Consider the following 18,654-nt stretch of genomic DNA (forward strand, 5'->3'; position numbering starts at 1 on the left):
CACCCACTATGGCACGACTTACCTCACCTCCTCCGGTTGTCTCAAAGGTCCTCCAAACTCAAACCTCAAACCTGTCTCAGCAAATGGCAACACCATCCCATCCAGCTGCACAAGCCAGAAACTGGGAGGCATCTTGTCATCGCCCCCCCACCCAACCCCTTAATCCAATCTGTCTCCATCACCTCCTATAGAGCTGTCAACACCCCCTGCTCTGAAGTCCGGCACCACCACCTTTGCCCAAGACAACATCCCCTCACCTGAAGCCCTGCAGTGGCCACCTAATCATCTCCTCAGTCCTCACCCTCACCCCCAGCCCCGCCCCGTCGGAAAACTCATCAACACCTTCCTGTTGTTCCCAGGATAGAGCTGAATCTTTAACAAGGTCCTGAGATCCCTGCTTCCAGCCCCCATTAGCTCTCCTGACCCATCTCTCTCCAGGGTCCCCCTGCCTCTCCCTGCTCTAGTCCTGCCACATCCTCTCCCACCACAGGGCCTCTGCACATGCTGGTCCTTCCACCCTTCCCCTCCCTTGGCCTAGTTGACTCCTATTTGTCCTTCGGGCATTAGCTCAACCTTGACCTCATCAAGGAAGTCTTATCACATCTCCCTTCATACGTGTTCACAAGACTGAATACCTTTACTTGGAAATACTTATCACAGCTGCAGTTTTGCACTTGTTTATGTGACTGTATCGTTAATATCCCCCCCCCCACACACACACACTACACTGTAAGTTCCATAAGCGTCAGGACACCCTGTTTTTATTTACTATTGCATTTGCAGAGTAGGTGCTCAATACTTGTTGACTTAATGGAAAGAAGGAAAGAAGGGAGGGAGGGAGGGAGGACAATAAAGTATGCAAAGCTCCAGAAAATGGACAATTGTTGTCATTGTTACATAGTAGGTGCTCAAGAAATAGTCACTCATCCATCCACCCATCCATCACCCACTCGTCTATCCATCTACCTATCGACCCAGCCACTCACCCATCCATTACCTACCCACCCATTCGTCTATACATCATCCATGTAGTCAGTGTTTATTGAGTACCTTCTCTGTCCTCGATACGATGAAAGCCTTTGAGATAGAGCCAAAGCTCCATGAGACACAGTCTGTCTACTGCCAGGCACAGACTCACTGCTCTCGTTAAGCACCTCTGTCATAACCCTTGTACCACTCTCTGCTCTCCTGTGCTCTTTCCCCTCCCCTTGGAATCTCTACATCCTCCAACTCCTTAAAATCTCCTTCAGCAAGTCTCTCTTGTTTACAGCAGCACATGCGAAGTCCAGAGAGGTTAAGCTTCTTGCCGAAGATCACACAGCAGTTCACAGCAGGCCTGGACCTAAAACCCAGGTCCCAGCCAAGCAGGCAAGTTAGCTTCTGCCACTGGGGGTCATGCAGTGAGATGAAGAGAGTGGGCTTTGGAGCCAGGGAGCCCTGGGTTTGATCCTGGTCCCTCTGGTCCCTTCCAGGGGGCCATGGGCAAATAGCTGACTCTCTGGCAGTCCTTACTCAGACTAGAGGCCAGTCCCTCCTACCTGGAGGGAATGAGACAAGTCCCGGGCTGTGCCTAGCCCTGCACCGGGCACACAGTAGGGGCAAAGGACATGGCAGCTGCTGTTACATCATAGCAGGGGGTTACCATGTGACCTCAGGAAGAGATGCCTCTGCCCTTTCCTCCCAGTGCATCCCAGTCACTGTCCTGCGGGAGAGCTCAAAAACAGATCCTGAGTGGGTAGCTCTGGGCAGATCTGGCATGAGGAACTTTGGGTCATGGCACAAAAAATCCACTACCAGCCTAATGTTTCCTCTACCACCCATGGGGGTGGGGTGGGGGGCACTGCCTGATTCACAGAATCCTAAGACAGGGGTGTTCCTTTCATACTCTAAGTCTAATAGGTACCATGCACCGAGCTCTTGCTATTCCCAAGGGCATTATTGCCCCCATTTCACAGATGGGGAAACCACGATTCAGAGAGGAGAAGGGCCTTGCCAAGCCCTTCCTGGCAAGTTGGTCTAAAGTTGGTCTCCATGCAAAGGGAAGACTTATTTTAGAAAACAAGGGATGCCAACATCCCCACTGCTAAATGGGATTTTACAAAATCTTCAAAATGGGCATAACCAGGGTTCTTATCAAAGCGCGTGTGCAGAGATGTGCTAATGACGCCCATCTCCGCATGGTTTATAATGGCAAAAACTAGCAGCGACCTAAGTGCCCAGCAGCAAGAGATTGGGCCAGCACATTTCAGAATGTCCACACCACAGAACTCCTAGTCAGCCACTAGGAATGACCTGTGGAAGACTATCTGATGAGCTGGGAAAATGTTCATGTCTATTAAGTTACAGAAAAGCAGGTTACAATACAGTCATATTACATTTGCATCTATAGACACGTAAGGAAAAAAGTTATCTGGATATGTCATTTTTAGTTTTTCCTCTTTTTCTATTTCCTGCAATAAACAGTATCACTTATGTAATTTAAATCTTTAAAATTTTTAAATTATAGACTTCATAGATTTCAATTAAAATTGTTTCTAAAACTCCCTCCCACTCCCCGCCTCCCGCCAGAAGGTAGGACGTTGGGGGGACAGTGTGAGGCTGGGGGAGTCAGTCTCACCTTCCTCCGCAGACTCTCCCGATTTGGATTCGGATTCGGATTCGGATCCCTGGTGCCCATCAGGTTGAGGCTCCGAGTCCCATTGCCGAGGCTGCTGGTGCTGCTGGGCCCGGCAGAAGTCCTCCAGGAGCTCGGGGCTGGTGGCGCTGGGAAAGGGCTCCTCGGCTCCCCAGCTGTGTGGGCCGCCCCCACAAGCATCCTTTTCCTCCCTGGCCCAGGTCCAGCGCCACCGCGGGGGCCCCTTCCCCAGGCCTGGCTCGGACCAGTGGACCTCGGTCCCCGAGCTGGCCATTGGGCCCGGCCTGCGCTTCACCTGGACCGCTTCACCTGGGCCACTTCATCTTCAGGACGTGGCGCTGCCACTCAGGGCATCAGAGTCACCGGCTCCTCTCAGCGCCAGCCATCCTGCCTGCGGCCTGTCGGGGACACAATCGAGGGACAGTATTAACCCTCAAGTCCCCTTCTTTCTACAGAACAAGAAGTTACCAGCAGGAACTCTGGAATCAAAAGCCCTGGTTCAGCTCCTGGCTCCATCCCCATGAAGCTGTGTGACCCTGGGCAAGTCACCTGTTTTCATGTTCTTCATCAGTAAAATTGGGATAATAATTCCCAGCTCCCTCAAGAGTTGGGGGAAATGACCCAAGATGCATGATAAGGGGCCCAGCAGCCAGCACTGGCAGGTATGGGGTGTGTGCTAGGATTGTTACCAGGTGCCAGGCTCTGTGCATGGGCACTGGGCACAGGCCAGAGCCTGGGGGGTAAGGGATAGGGCAGGGGCCCAGCCCATTGAGAAGCCACTTCCTCTGGGAACCTTCCCTGACCCCCCCTCTGGTAAGAATCCAAATCGGGAGCAGGGGGATGGAGAAAAGAGCATTCCAGGACCCCAAATAATTGAAAACAGATAAACAAATACACGCACGCGCACGCGCACGGCAGCACTACTCACAAGAGCCCAACGGTGGAAACAACCCAAACACCCATCAACGGTGACTATAAACAACCTTGGTCTAAACATACAATGTCCTATTAACCAGCCATGAAAGAATGAGGTCTGACCCCTGCTACAGCATGGATGCACCTGAAATATTTTGCTGAGTGAAAGAGGCCAGACACAAAGGCCACACACAGTGTGGCCACATTGACATGAAATATCCAGACCAGGTAAATGCAAGAAGGCAGGCTGGTGGTTATCAGGGCCTGGGGGACGGGGGGCTGGGGAGTGAGTGCTTAATGGCCACAGGGTTCTTTTGGGGGTGATGAAAATGTTTTGGACTAGATAGAGGTGGCGGTTGCACAACATTGTGAATATACCACAAGCCACTGAATTGTTCACTTTGAAATAGTTAATTTTATGTTATGTGAGTATCACCTCAATTTAAAAAAAAAAAAAAAGCATTCCAGGCAGGGGGATCAGCGAGTACAAAGGCCAAGAGGCAGGAGGGGTGACTGGTACAAACCACTACCAATTGGATGGCAGAGAGTATTGGCAAAGAGGGGTGGTGGCCAGACTCAGGAGGGCCTCTGAGGTCCCGCATCCCAGATCCGGGAGAGCACACCGAGGTGTGTCTTACAAGTTCCTCTCTGGCTGCTCAGGGGGATGAACCAGAAGTGGGGAGCCTGGCTGGCTGCAGGGGGACCGGTGGCAGCAGAAAGAGGACTCCTCCCCACCTGCGTTCTATCCTCTCCTTCCCTCCCTCTCATCTCCTCTTGCCTCCTTCTTTCCCTGCCCTCCTGCTACGGCCAACACGCCCCAGGAGCCCCCTCTGTGCCCAGCACCTCGGAGTCCTGGGAACAGAGCTGACAGAGCAGCAGGCAGGGAGCTTGGCGGGGCCTCCAGGCCTGGCTCTACAGGTGGGCAAACTGAGGCCCAGAGAGCAGAGGGGCCTTGCCCAAAGCCACACATCAGCCAGGACCAGGCTGGGGTGAAAGGTCACCTTGGAGCCCAGGTCAGGCTCCTCCTTCCATGCAGTGGAGACGACTGAGTATAAAAAACGCTGGGCCTCCTAGGACAAACAGGTCTGTGTTTGTCTCCGCGGCCTCGTGAGCACTGGGTCTTGGTCAGTCTGATCTGCACGGCTGAGAAAAGTCAGCAGGCAACTATTTCAGGATAGGAAGCTCCCCAGGGAACATGCCGCCCCAGGAAGGCTGCAGCCTTCTCAAGGCCTGGGGTAGGGACAGGGAACACGTTCTCCCCTCTGGCTGCAACCCTGCTCCTTGGACAGGGGCTCAGGGGCCTCTTCCCCTCCCTGCCTCTATCTTCCTCTCTCCCCCAGAATGTCCTCCAATCACCCTGTGAGTGACCCCCGGATCCCCCTCCCCAGGCTTCTCTTCTCTTGCCAGCCTGGGCTCGAAGCTTTACCCCTATGTTCTCAGGTGAGTGGGTCCCAGGAAAACTGCTTTTCAGATGAGAAAACAGAAGCTCAACATGGAAGGGACTTGGCCAAGATCACCCAGCTGCTCAGTGACAGAACAAGATTTGAAAGTGTCCGCTTTGAAAAGCCCAGTGGTCTCCAGATTTTGTTTTTAATCACACAGCTCATCAGGAAAAATATAAATTTGCTTGTATACCCTATATATAGGGTGGGGCAAAAGTAGGTTTACAGTTGTGAGTACGCGAAACAGTTTATTCTTGTATTACTATTAATTATTGTATTACTTTCTATACGAACAACTGTAAACCTACTATTGCCTAACCCCGTATATTTCTTATAACTTTATAGACATGTAGTCTCATGCTAATATATTACATATATTAGAAAAAATATATCAAAGATGCAATAGAAAATAAATATTTTAAAGGGACATTCTAATCCTTTTCCCATACCCTCTGGGGGGTCTCTACCCCTCTTGGAAATCCCTGTTAGTGGGCCTTAAACTTGAGTGCTCTTACGAATCCTCTAAGAATGTAGACCCCTAAGCCGACCAAAAGAGCCGAACTTGGTGGCCCTGAGGAAAGGGCCCAGGAGTCTGCGTTTTAAACCAGCATCCCCGGCAAGGCCAGCCCTTCAGGATGACTAGACCTCCCGCCGCTGCTACTATGGCAGGTGTGACAGGTGCTAAGAGCTGTTGCTTTTCTATTTCTGAAACATCCGCCTGAGGAAGGGGCTGGGGAGGCGTGTGGTTTTTTGACTTTTTCAAGGGCTTTTTGCTAGCCGTGCCTCAGAGCAGCCTGCCCCATCACAGAGGCCTCTGGGGCACAAAGAGGAACATCCTGTCTCCCGGGATGACTCAGTCAGCTCAGAAATCTCACTGTGACCGGGCGAGGCTGCGCGTCGGAGGCAGCTGCGGTCACTGGCTGGGGTTTGCACAGGCACCCCAGGCCCTGAAAGCCGAGAGCCTCTCTGAGCAGGGGCTCTGTCTTCCATGCAAGTCCCAGCCCTCGGTGCCGTGGAGCTCAGAACCGGCCAGTCAGCTGGTCAGTGAACAACACACATGAGCGCCAACCACATGCCAGCCTCAGGCTGCACCAGGACACGGGCTCACTGGCTGCTGTGAGAGAGAAGCCAGCTGGGCGGGAGAGACTGGGTTCCAGGCCTGGCGCTGCTGCTCCGTGGTGAGCCGTTGGCGGGTTTTCCTCACTGTGAAACGAAGACACGCCACCTGCTCTTGCCACCACCAGGCGGGATGGCCCTGGGAGGTGGGGCTGGGAGGTGGCTAAAGGAACTTTGGGGTTCCTGTTTGTCTCGTTGGCCTCTGAGGGCAACAGCCTCAGAACTGCTACCCCCCTTCTGGGGTCCCATTTCACTGTCACAAAGATATATATTGAGCAAATTAACTTTAAAAAAAAAAACCTACAATCTCCTACTGGGTGCCAAGCACTACACCAGACACAGGAATACAGAAATGAGCAGAAGCGTTCCAAAATTTCAAATGAAGGCAAGGCCGGGGGAAGACAATACAGAGAGTTATTGAAGAAGCATCAAGTTGACAAAGAGGATTTAGGCGAAGAACAAGAGGGAAGGGCATTTCAGGCAGGAGGAACAGCATAGGCAAAGGCACAGAGGGGTGGGGTGAAGGCTCTAGCATGTGAGCTGGGGCCTGCATCCAGGAAAGCCCTGTTAGCATGAAGTCCCCTCAAAGGTCCCTGCCAGCCCTGGAGAAGCTAGTCCCACCAGGAAGCACCAATCACTACCGCCCCCCTTTTGTACATCTCCCCCACTCCACAGCACCGCCCCTACCCCTAGCTCTCTCAAGGGTCTATGAGATCCTGTGGTCTCTCCTCCAGTTCCCGAGTGGGTCAGCCACCCCCACTCAGCGGCTCCTCTGCCCCCTCAGCTGCTCTGAAACTCAGGATCCTTCCCTTTATGTCCCCTTCTCCCCGATTCTCTTTCTCTTCTGCCCGCTGCAGCCACACAGCCCACCTCCCCTACCCCATGCCTTCTCCAACCAGGGCTGTCCAGGGGCCCTCCCCACCCCCACCCTGACCCTGACCCTGACATCTCCCAGATGTGAAACGGAGCAAAAGAGAGGCGGCAGGCTCTCACCAGGCCCCACAGCTGGAAGTGCAGCCTGGGGATTCAAACCCAGGGCATGAGACTCTGAAACCAAGGCCATCGCACTTTGGGGTGGGGGACAAGAGGAAGGGGAAAGAAACCCCCGATATCAAGTGGCTGGGCTCCTCCAAAAAGGTTGGGCTGTTGGGGGTCAGAGCCCCAATCTTGGCCTCCCTCTCTGACCAGCGGGCAGGGCATCAGCCACTCCCCTCTCCGGATGTGCCCCCTCCAGCCCTGGAGAAAGAGGAAAGTGTCCTGGCTGCTACGCACTCTCATCCCGCCAGCCGGGAGCGCGCTCGGTCTGCGGGACCATCCCGGCTCCTCTCCGGGCCCTAGGGCGGCAGAAGGGGCCCCTCTCTCTGGGGACCCTCTGTTGCCTTCTGGCCTGCTCCTCATCCGTGCATCATGTCTGAGGCCCTTAGCAGCCATGGGACTGCCTCTCCATGCGCCCACAAGGACCCTCCAGCACAGAGAGGAACCAGCCCTTGTCCAAGTTCACAGAGAACAGAAGCAGAGCTCTGACTGGAATCCAGCATCCAAGGCTTGAGGAAATCCCCTTAAAATCCACCCTTGCTGGGGGGCCGGGCTCCCCTCAGCCAGGAGAGAAGTCATACAGCTGTCGCAGCAGCTGCAACTTCCTGGCTGGGCTGGTCCAGCCTCCCCAACTGTCCCGAGGCTCTGACTGGCCTGTCCGGAGGGAAGGCGGCCTCCCCGGCCCCTCCGTTCCCTTACCTCTCCCGGGTTTCACCATCCTGCTGGCCCCGGCTCAGAGGACCGGGGTGGGAGGTCTTTGTTCCAAACCTGGGGAGCCCCCTGCCTCCATGGCGCCCTGGCCCGCCTCCAGGCCGCTCTGCCAGCCCGAGCTGCTGCTGCTCACAGACAAGCATCGCTCCCCACCTCTCCCCGCCCCACTGTGGCTGAGGCCGCCTCGCTGAGGCAGGAAGCGCCCGGCCTGATTTCCTACAAGTGTTTGTCAGAAGGAGGGGGTTTGTCTGAGCGCAGCCTGAGACAGAGCAGGAGGAGCTTAACCCCTTGCAGGCCTCTGTGAGTCTCTACTGCCCAGGAAAGGACTCGTGGGACCTGCCGATATCAGGGCTGGGGACCATCACAGCCAAAATACAGACTGAGGAGACGGAAGCCCCGAGAAGGTCAGGGGACTGGCCAAGGCCACTCAGCATGCGGAGTGCGGAGGCTGGAAGGAGGCTCCGGCAGCTCCAACCCTCTGGGCGCTTTCTCCGCTGCGCCTACCCTCCAGGGTGCCGCCGTGGCCAAGGCCCGTCTCTCACTGGGCCTCAGTGCCCAACTACACATACAATGAAGCTCAGACTGGATGCTTGCCGGCATCCTTCCAGCTCTGGCTCTCCATCCTGTCTGCCAATACGCAACCCCACACCTCAGCGAGGCTGCAATGATTCCTGCCGTCCCACCCACTGTCCTTGCCCCAAGCAGGGCCTATGGCTACATAGGATTTTCCAGGCAGCACACAGGTAGGGAACTGGCTGATCAGGTGAGTTACCCTGCTGTTCCCAGGGCTCATCTGCCTTTCATTTGATAGATACTTACTGAGCGTATCTTGTAATGCTTTTCAAGGTGCTGGGAATATGGCAGGGCACAAGACAGGCCAAGCGCTGGCTCCACTCTGGTAGAGGGACAGACAACAAACAGAGAGAGAGGGAGAGGGAGAGAGAGAGAGAGAGAGAGAGAGAGAGAGAGAGAGAGAGAGAGAGATGTGTGAACATGACAGAGAGGATAGGATGGAGCAGTGATCCACATCCCAGGCTCAACAGAATCCGTCTCTGGGCATCAGAGATTTTACAGGGTCTCAGGTGACTGGGATGTGTGCCCTGGTAGAGAACCCACGGGTCAGAGAGTAACAGTTGGGGAGAAGGGTATGGGGCTGGCCAGAAAGGTCTCCGTGATAATGTGGCATCTGATCAAGGCACTGAAAGGAAGAATGGGGCAGGAGCCAGCCACGAGAAGGGCTGACGGCAGACTATTCTGGACGGGCAAGTGCAATGGGTAAGGTGAGAACCAGCTGGGCTTTCCTGAGAACAGCAGGCTGCATACCCAGAACAGAGAGGGGAGGAGAGGCCGGACTAGGGCGGAGGGGCAGGCTCAGCATCCAGTCTGGCCCTGCTTAGGATCCAGAGGTTCTGATTAAGGAAACAAAGAGAAAAGTGGGGGGGGGGGGGGGGGAATGGTCTCTGTATTGTCCAAAAACCCTCCCAGGTAATTCTGATGAGCAGCCAGGTTTGGGAACCACCAGTGAAGAGAGAAACTGAATCTTAGAGTCAATACAGACCTGGGTTCAAATCTTTTGCTGGCTCTGGGACCTCTGAGCCTTCATCTCTCTAAGCCTTGGTTTCTTCATCTTAAGACATCCAAGAAGAGTAGCCTCCCCACAGGGTCTCTGCCAAGATCCAATGAGGTAATGTCTGCAAAGTGCAGAACCAGGAGCCTGGAACATGAATGAATGAGTGAATGAGTGATTGAATGAATGAATGAACTTTCTCAAGATCAGCCTTGAGTATATGGCAAAGCCAGGCTAGAACCAGGTGCCCTCATTCCAGTTATCACCGCCCCCCTCCTTCCCTGCCTTTTACCCACATCTGGGTGATGGGGCACCCAGCCTATGGAGCACAGCCAAACCCTAATGAGGCCCCCTCCCTGCCAGCTCTGGTGGCCATGTGGCCCATTGTGCAAGGGGCGGGCTCCCCTGACACCCTGTCACTCACTCACTCTCCCTCCCTGGTCATTAACCCGGCAGCACTGCTATCAACCCCAGGTGGCTGCCACTGCCAGGCACACCCCGTTGCCCCTGGATAACCCTAAGCCTAGCCTAACACCAAGGAAAACACCCTCTCGTGTACTCTGGTCCATCTCCTTGCCACCTCCGAGCCTTACCAGACCTCCCCCACCCTCCTGCTGCGCATGCGGTGCCCCCTCCTCCCACAGGCCAAATTAACCAATGCAACTGAGCTCATTCTACCCCACCCTCCAAACCCAAGCCTCCCTAGTTTGGCCCACCTTCCACCCAGGTGCACATCTTGGATAGTTCCCTCTCCCTCACACCTATAACCAATCTCTCATCAACTCCTGTTGATTTTACTTCCTTGTTCTCACCAGAATCTGACCCGTCTGTATCCCCACGTGGCCTCCTGCAAGAGCTCTTGGTCCCTGCAGTCCATACGCGACCCCGCACCAGAGGATCTTGTCAAAACAGAAGCGTCCACCCGGGCCCCTCTGTGCTTAAAACACTGTGAGAAAAAAACTGAAAACTCCATAGCCTGGCTGCTGCTCCTGCTTCTTCTCCCTCTGCCCTCCCCCTCCCTCGGCGGCTCCTGCCACACAGGGCTCCTTGCTGTTCCTGGGACAAATGCTCTGTGCTCCGGGACCTCACCCAGCCCCATTCCTTCTCCCTGCCAACTTCCAGGCACCCTGTAGATCTCAGCCCATGTGCCCTCCTTGGGGGCTCACCATTTGGAATTAGAAGTGAAGTCTGTGTCTAACAATGGAGTGGGGTGCTCAGCAGTAGAAGCACAGTCATATATGATGGATGAGCTACCAAGTCTAGCCCGTGGCCCAGGCCTGGCTTGTAACTCTCACAACAACCCACGGAGGCAGGTGTGACACCCTCATCTTACAGGTGGGTAAACAGAGGCCCGGACAGTCGAGCCGCTTGCCCCTGGTCACAGAGCGGGTGAGTGCCGGTAGAGATTCAAACACACAGAGACCCACCTCTCAGTGACGCCCTCGGTGCTCTCACCATTGCAGCCTCTGGCGATAATTACTGCCCTGGGCCCCGCAGAATCGGGGGTGCAGCTTATTACCAACTAACTGCAGTTCACCAAGTCCATGTTCTGCCTGTACAATGAGGCTCTAGTTCTGCAGAGCCCTTCTGTTTTCTTTTTTTAATATATTTTTATTGATTTTAGAGAGGAAGGGAGAGGGAGAGATAGAAACATCAGCGATGAGAGAGAATCGTTGATCAGCACACCCCCTGCTGGGGATCGAGCCCACAACCCGGAGTGAACCAAAAAGAATGGACGGAAGCCTGGCTGGGGAAGTAGAGACCCAAGTTCCAGGCTGAGTGACACTGGACCAAGTGGCTTCCCCTCTCTTGGCTTTGAACCTTGGGCTTAATGAGATTTATCCCTGAGGTGATCGGAAATGACCTTCTAGCACTAAATCTCCTGGCTTCTTTGATTGCACTTGCCCGCACAGGCAGAAACGCCATGTATATGGGAGGCTGCAGGGCACAGGGGTTTAGGAACATAGACTTTTTGGGTAGTCAGGCCTCGGGTTCTCTCTTGAAAGCTGTGTGCCCTTGGGGAAATTGCTTAACCTCTCTGAACCCCAGATTACTTATCTGTAAAGTGGGGATAATACTGACTTTATAGCATCCTTGGGGTGATAAATGAGACCGTGTGCCTAAAGTCCTGGCCCCGGGCCCAGCTGGCACAGAGCTCACCCATAAATGACTTGGGCCATATCCGTGAAACGCCCAGATGGCCTGCTCCCTGCAGGACTGAGTTTAATTTTCCTGGCTCTGGAGCTTCCCCAGCTCTAGTTTTGGGTCCCGTACACAAAAAGCAAAAGCCAGCCCTCACAAGTGGAGAGAAATGCTGCCATCCCCCCATGACCCTCTCCCTGTGACCCCAAAACCAGTTCTGGGGGTCACTGACACAGCTAGAAACTGTGTCCCCACCCGGAATACTTAAGGAGAGGAGGAAACAGGCCAACTGAAACATGGGCTCTGAGGAGGGTGTGGCCACACTGAGGAAAAGACACACATACACACACATTCTCTCTCTTTCTCTCTCTCTCTCTCTCTCTCTCTCTCTCCCTCTCTCTATTCCTCTCTCCCTCTCTCTCTCTCCCTCAAATTCATGCTGCATGAAGAGTCAAACAAACAAAAGTGTGCATGCGCCAGGAGTGCACTGACAACAGCAACACTTCATTGAGCACCTATTATGTAAAGGCCTTTCTGTGGGGTAGGATCTCATTGTTTAATCTTCATACCAATCCAAAGAGTAGGAATTACTGTGTCTGTTTCACAGGAGAAGAAGCTGGGTTTGAGCCAAGCTGTCTGGATCCAGAGAGTAAACCATAATCACTTTGCAACTGAACCTTGCAGTAGGTGGAAAGGTTGGAAACAACCGCAATGTCCAATAATAAGAGATCATTAAATTATGATATTCCCACTCAATGAAATATTATGCAGCTATTAACGGTCATAGTGTAGAAGAATATGAAGTGATATAGAAATGCGATAGGTTAAGTGAACACACCAGTTACAGAAGAATATATATCTAGTTTGAGTCCATTAAAGAAAAAACACAGTAAAATGTGGAGGAAGGGAAGAGAGGGAGGAAGGGAAGGGGAAAGGAAGGGAGGAAAAAGGGAAAAAAGAAGGAGAGAGGTGCTCCAAATGGTTTCAATAATTATTACTAGGTAGTAGAACTAAGGCAAATTTACTCCTTTTCCTTATTGTATTTTCTAAAATAACAGTTGAGTTAAAAATAAGAGTAAAAAGAGCATTTACTATTCTTTTTTTAAAATATATTTTTATTGATTTCAGAGAGGAAGAGGGAGAGATAGAAGCATCAATGATGAGAGAGAATCATTGATCGGCTGCCTCCTGCATACCCCCCACTGTGCCCACAACCCCGGCATGTGCCCTTGACTGGAATTGAACCCGGGACCCTTCAGTCCACAGGACGACGCTCTATCCACTGAGCCAAGCCAGCTAAGGCAAAAAAACAGAAGCCACCACCACACGTCTGTGTAGTCTCTTTCTGATGAGACCTTGGGCCTGCCCTCCTCATGCCCCCCTGCCCCGCCCATGCAAGCTGAGCAGAGTGGTTGGGCTCTCTGAGGTCCTTTGCAGCTCTGACATTTTGTAACTCCCATCCCACACCTTCTCTCTTCCTCTTTTTAAACTCATACTATGTGTTCTTTCCTGCACATATAGCCATTATGCAACATGCAGGAATATGTGAAAATCACAAAAAGGAAAGGAGGCAATCCCAGCCTTAACCACTCAACATTGTGGGGCATGGCATGTATTGTCTGATTGGATTCTCATAACCAGGCATTTAATAGATGAAGAAAGGCACAGAGAGGTTACACAACTCGTCCCAAATCACACAGCACTTTAGAGGCAGAGTCAGATCTGCACCCATAAGTAAAGAGTTACCCTCCAAGTGAATCCCTGACGTGGAGGGGCTGAGTACAGTCTCCTGGACACTGACGTCCTTCCTGATCCTTGGTCCTTGGCTGTGTGGCCCCAAGATTCCAAAAGACTAAGTAGGCATCCCACTCTGGTCTTGGTCACGGCCCCTCCCCCAGAATAGGCTCAGCCTCAGGGGAGGGTCGGGGAGGGAGAATGCTGGCTGGGATCTAGAGGCCGGTGCTGGACCACGCCTGGGAGCAGGGGGTCTCTCTCCACAGCCATGGTGGAGTTCGGCTGGCACCTGGAAAGGAAGATCAGAGCCAAGATGGGACTGCAGGTTAAAAGGGAGGAGGGACTGAGAAATTAAAAATGCAAAGGTCTGCCCGACCACGTGGCTCAGTGGTTGAGTGTCGACCTATGAACCAGAACCAGGAGGTGACGGTTCGATTCCCAGTCAGGGCACATACCCAGATGTGGGCTTGATCCCCAGTGGGGGGCGTGCAGGAGGCAGCCAATCAATGATTCTCATCTTTGATGTTTCTATCGCTCTCCCTCTTCCTTCCTCTCTGAAATCAATAAAAATCTATTTTTAAAAAATGCTAAGGTCTGGGGGCAGGAAGGCCTGGCTCCAGATCTGGTAGCTCTGACCGTTAGGTTTATTTCTGAACCTCTCTGATATCTTCATCTACAGGCTGGGTAGCACTTTCTTCAGGAGCATGAGTGTAGAGTAACAGCACAATGTGTTTGCTCAGCTTAGCACATGGGGGTGCTCAGAAAACACAGGAGGGGCACCGTTAGCATCCTCCTGGCTCACCTGTCACTCAGAGCCTACTCCCAGTCACCCTGTCCCTCCAATCCCCTGGGCACATGCTGCCAGATAAATCTTCTTAGAGCATCATTCTGGTCAAGCCTTTCCCTGCTTAAAGACCGTGATTGGTCTATCACTTTAAGGTTAAAGGTCAGATATTTTGGCCTGGAATTCAGGCTTACACAGACCTGTTCCCAAGTCAGAGGGTTGCTATACTGCACAACTCACAGAATAGACCAGGAGCCTCATCCAGAAAAGTTTCCTTTCCAAATCCACCCTTCAGGGGACCTGCAGTGGGGTGCGGGCATGTGGACCTGGTTCCCCGCCTGGCCAGGAAGTGATATAATCCAGGTGATCAACAATGTACTAAACACTTACTATGTGTAGGGTTCTGTCCTGGGCACCAGGAGGGTGACTAGTGACAAGATAGACAAGGGCTCCCAGCTTTCTGGACCCCAATCATTGCAGTCAAACCCTTGGCACAATGGCTAGAATGCAGCACTCAATAACCATTAGCTATTATTACCAATAATATTAAGGCTGCTACTCCTTCCTTTCTCTGGGCTTCAGTTTCCTCATCTCCAGACTCAGAATGTAGGCTGCATAAAATTCTCTAGGATGCCACCTCACTTGAGCCTTAAAGTGGCACTGAAGTGGGCATTACTATTCCCATTTTACAGATGGGAAAACTGAGATGCTCAGAATTGAAGCCAGGCTGAAGATTTGAACCAAGTTCTTTTAACTCGCAGTCTCCAGATCTGTCCCAGGACTGAGGAAGCATAAAAAGGACGTGGAATTCAGCTGGTGATTCAGCTGGATGCTCTAAAACATTTTTTCTTCACCCCCTCCCTCTTGGAAATGTCCTTGGTATGTACCAGTTTTCAAAATACACTCTCAGCCCTCAGCGTGACAGCCTCAGTGCCTGGACCATTCCCAGGCTCTCTGGAAACCCCAACCCTGGCGCCCCTGGTGGACTGTGCAGGCTGGTGGGAGCTGATGAAATTTCCTTGCAAGAAACAGCCCAAATCACATGTTTCAAACGCAAACCAGTGGAAGCAAAGGCCCCACACGAGTACCTTCTCCCTCCTGCAGAAGAACTGAGAGGGTTCCTGGGAATAAACCCAAAATGGTCCCAAAACACCCTTACCTACTGGTAAGTGAGCCAGACTTAGACGCCCTCAAACAGATGGGCAGAAATTGTTTTCTTGACAAAACAGGACCAAGGGCCAAAAAGTAAAACCCATCAACTCGAGAGGAGGCGCCTGGAAAGTTTTCTTGGGAAGTCCCTGTAAATGTCTAACCTCAGTCCTTCATGCTTCAGTTTCAGCCATTTCTTTTCCTTCTGTTCTAGAGCACAGGAACAATGTCTCTTTTCACTGCAGCCTGTCTCGGCTGCTCTTCTCAGCTCCCAAATAGCCCCAGTTTGTTATCAGCAGCTTTCCTTTCCAACTTTCTCACTCAGAAGCAGAAGCTTTTGAAACGTAGGTGGTGATCCGCTCCCCTCTGCCATTTCTCTCAACAAAAGCCGGGCAAAGGAGTCTCATCCAAGTCGAACCAAAAAACTGGCTCTGGCTCTGCCCGCGCCAGCCCCATCCCACTGGGGAGCTGCCAGCTCTGCACCTGCCCTGCGGTGGCGCCTTTGGCGAAGCCATGCCCCATTTCTGAGTCTCAGTCTCCCCATCTGCGTACCAACAGGGGCTGGTCTTACATTTCCGCAGTCCATTCCAGTTCCTACCACTGTCAGAGCTGCCCACCCCCATGCTGGCCCTCGCTCTACCTCTCTCCCCGCCAAAAAGAGGAAAAGAAACTTGCGTTAGGCGTCTGGGGAGGGCGCGCGGCTCCGAGTTGTCAGGGTGCGCGGTTGTTGCCGGGTGAGCGAACCTCACACAAATCCCCGGACGGGAAAGTCCCACCTCCGGTAACCACAGCTACCCGGCCACACCTCTAACCCAAACACAGCCCTCCGCCGGGCCAAGGACCACCTCCAGATTCTCCGTGGACCCTTCCCCTCCCTTTGACCCGCGCCAGCCGCAGGCAGGGAGAAAAAGCCAACGCCCCCATTGTGCGGAGGTGGAGACTGAGGCCGGAAGGTGGAGACCGCCGGGTTTGGACTCGGGATGGATAGCCCATCCGGGACTCCCTCCCGCTCCCAGAGCGGCGATCCGTCTCCTTCCGAGACGGGTGTGCGTGGTTTCCACGTGGGAGAGACCGAGAGCAGCACCGTCCCCGTGGACCCAGGCCCATCGCGCTGCCCACCCTCCCTCCCCATTCCCCCGACAGAGAAACTGAGACCCAGCGAGGGGCCGGAACCTGCCGCGTACCCACCACGAGCCCCTCCCCGCTTCTCACCTGCTGGCCGCCGCTGCGCGGGGTGGTTTCCTGGAGTTGAGCGGCAAACAAAGGCCTCCAATCCGGGCGCGGGGCGGGGCGGAGGTATTTTGCATAATCCCCGAGGCCGGCCTCTGACGGGCGGGGTGCGGCCCCAGGAGGCGGGGTCTCGAAGTTGCACCAATCACAGAGAGGTGGCAGCCTGCGGCCCGCCCTTAGGGACTCAGACTCCACTCCACCGGGAAAAATCTCAAATCTAGGAGGTTGCATGTACTAGTACCTCCGGTAACCCGTCGGGCTGCAGACGCGAGATTGAAGCCCGGAGTTAAGACATTTGTGCAAGGTTGCAATGAGGAAGAAATAAAACTTTCCGAGTGGAAACGAACTGCTTCATAACAGTAGTAATAATACTGTAATAAACTTTTCTTGAGCACTTATTATGTGTCAGGCACTGTTGTAAGCTCTTACTATGGACCCATCCTCTCCTATGAGGTACGTTGGTATTATCATGAGTATATTCTAGTCCGGAGCAAGTGGGGAAACCCAATCCTGGAGAGAAACAAGAATCTGCCCAAGGTCCCGCAGTGAATACGAAATGCACCTGGAAGAATGGCTGTGTACAGTGTCAGACTGGCCTAGGCACTTGCCCCAGTTCTGCCACTGGCTGCCACTGCGCTTCAGATAAATGGGATTTGTAGCTCTTACCTCACAGCGTTGCTGAGGGAAGTAAATAAATAACATGGCACTAGAACTATCTATAATAATAAAAGCGTAATATATGCTAATTAGACCGGACAAAGCGGGGCTGGGAGGGATGCCCAGTCCCAGGTGCTGGAGGGAAGCTGGTGCCGGCAGCCGGGGAAGGAAGGCCTACTCTTGCATGAATGTCATGCATCGGGCCTCTAGTAAGAAATAAAACAACGGACCTAATTGAAAGAGTTCCTAGAAGAATCGTACTTCACAGGGGAGATGAAGAGGCCTGGAGATAGGAAGTGACTTTCCCAAGGACTTGCATCCAGCTATGTTGCAGCCCAGTTATCAGTCCCCGGAGGTTGCCAGTGGCTCCCTGTACACATCTCTAATGGTAATTACAACAGCAGCTTCTATTCACTAAAGGCCTTCTCTGACCCAGGGAAAAATTTTAGCAAACCCTCACAATAATTCACAAGTTAGGTTAGTATTATGCTCCCCGTTTAAAGATGAGGAAACTGAGGCTCAGTTTAAGTGACTTGCCCACTTACACAGGCAGAAAGTGGTGGAGGTGGACTATGATGCCAGGTTTTAGACACTAAGGTGTGCACCCTGAGCTGTGCCTTGTTTGTCCTGTACTCCCCACACTGGGCTACTCCATGCTCCCGCCCCCCCCCGCTTTCTCTCAAGCAGAGAGGGCTCCAGGGGATTTAAAGGCCAATTTGGCACTTGCTTGGGCAGACCCCAGCTCAAGCCAAAAACTCATCTTCTGTCTTCTTCTAGCAACACACCCTGAGATCCTCTAGCCATACCTCCCCCCTCCAGCTCTGGTGTCATGAGTAAAGATCTTAGGGCCACAGGTACATGTATCCCAGGTGGACTTCTGGCCCCTCCCTCTTACAATACTCAAAGCTGCCTTCACCCATGATCCCTTCATCCATGATCCTTTTCAAAAGACAACACGACATGTGCTTATTCTGGGGCTTCATGTTGTTGATGCCAGGCAGTCAGAGGTCTAAAATTTGTCTTCTACCACTCACTAGTGATGCAACTTTGGGCAAGCAATTTGACCTTTCTAAATCCACTTGCAACGGAATTTTTTAGGTTTAAAATTCCACGGCTCCAGAGTCAGTCCTAGCAATTTCAGAAGCAACGGTTCTAGAAACTCATTCTCATCTTACTTTTTTCAGATTACAAACTTGGGCTGCAGCTGCTGGAGCTCTCTGTCCCCTGGGCCTGGGAAAGGGGTGGCATTTATAAGATCAGAAGGCCCCTTTCTTTGTTCACCATCACCCTGACTGCAATCATCTCCCTGGGGCTGACTCTGAGCCTGGTCCACACACAGCAGCATCCCCATGCATTGGCTTCCCGTGTCTGCTATAACAAATTACCACCAGTTCCTGGCTTAAAACAACACTAACTTGTTCTCTTACAAAGAGAGGTCAGAAGTCCAAAGCCAGTCTCACTGGTTCAAGTCAAGGTGTCAGCCAGGCAGGTTCCTTCTGGAGTCTGAAGGAGAACCCGTTTCCTTATCCTTTTCAGC

The 18,654-nt window shown here is 52.9% G+C and overlaps 1 protein-coding gene across 1 annotated transcript in view; it reads right to left on the reverse strand.

Moving 5' to 3' along the window:
• Positions 1-9,584, reverse strand: part of AKNA (AT-hook transcription factor) — a 43,353-nt gene extending 33,769 nt beyond the window's left edge. The window contains 2 exon segments of the mRNA XM_023763040.1: positions 2,618-3,033; positions 9,413-9,584. Coding sequence (XP_023618808.1) covers positions 2,618-2,909 — 292 coding nt within the window. The 5' untranslated portion in view covers positions 2,910-3,033; positions 9,413-9,584.
• Positions 9,585-18,654: the final 9,070 nt, after the last annotated feature.

This window comes from Myotis lucifugus, unplaced genomic scaffold (assembly GCF_000147115.1).
Source record: "Myotis lucifugus unplaced genomic scaffold, Myoluc2.0 scaffold_273, whole genome shotgun sequence".
Taxonomy (NCBI): domain Eukaryota; kingdom Metazoa; phylum Chordata; class Mammalia; order Chiroptera; family Vespertilionidae; genus Myotis; species Myotis lucifugus.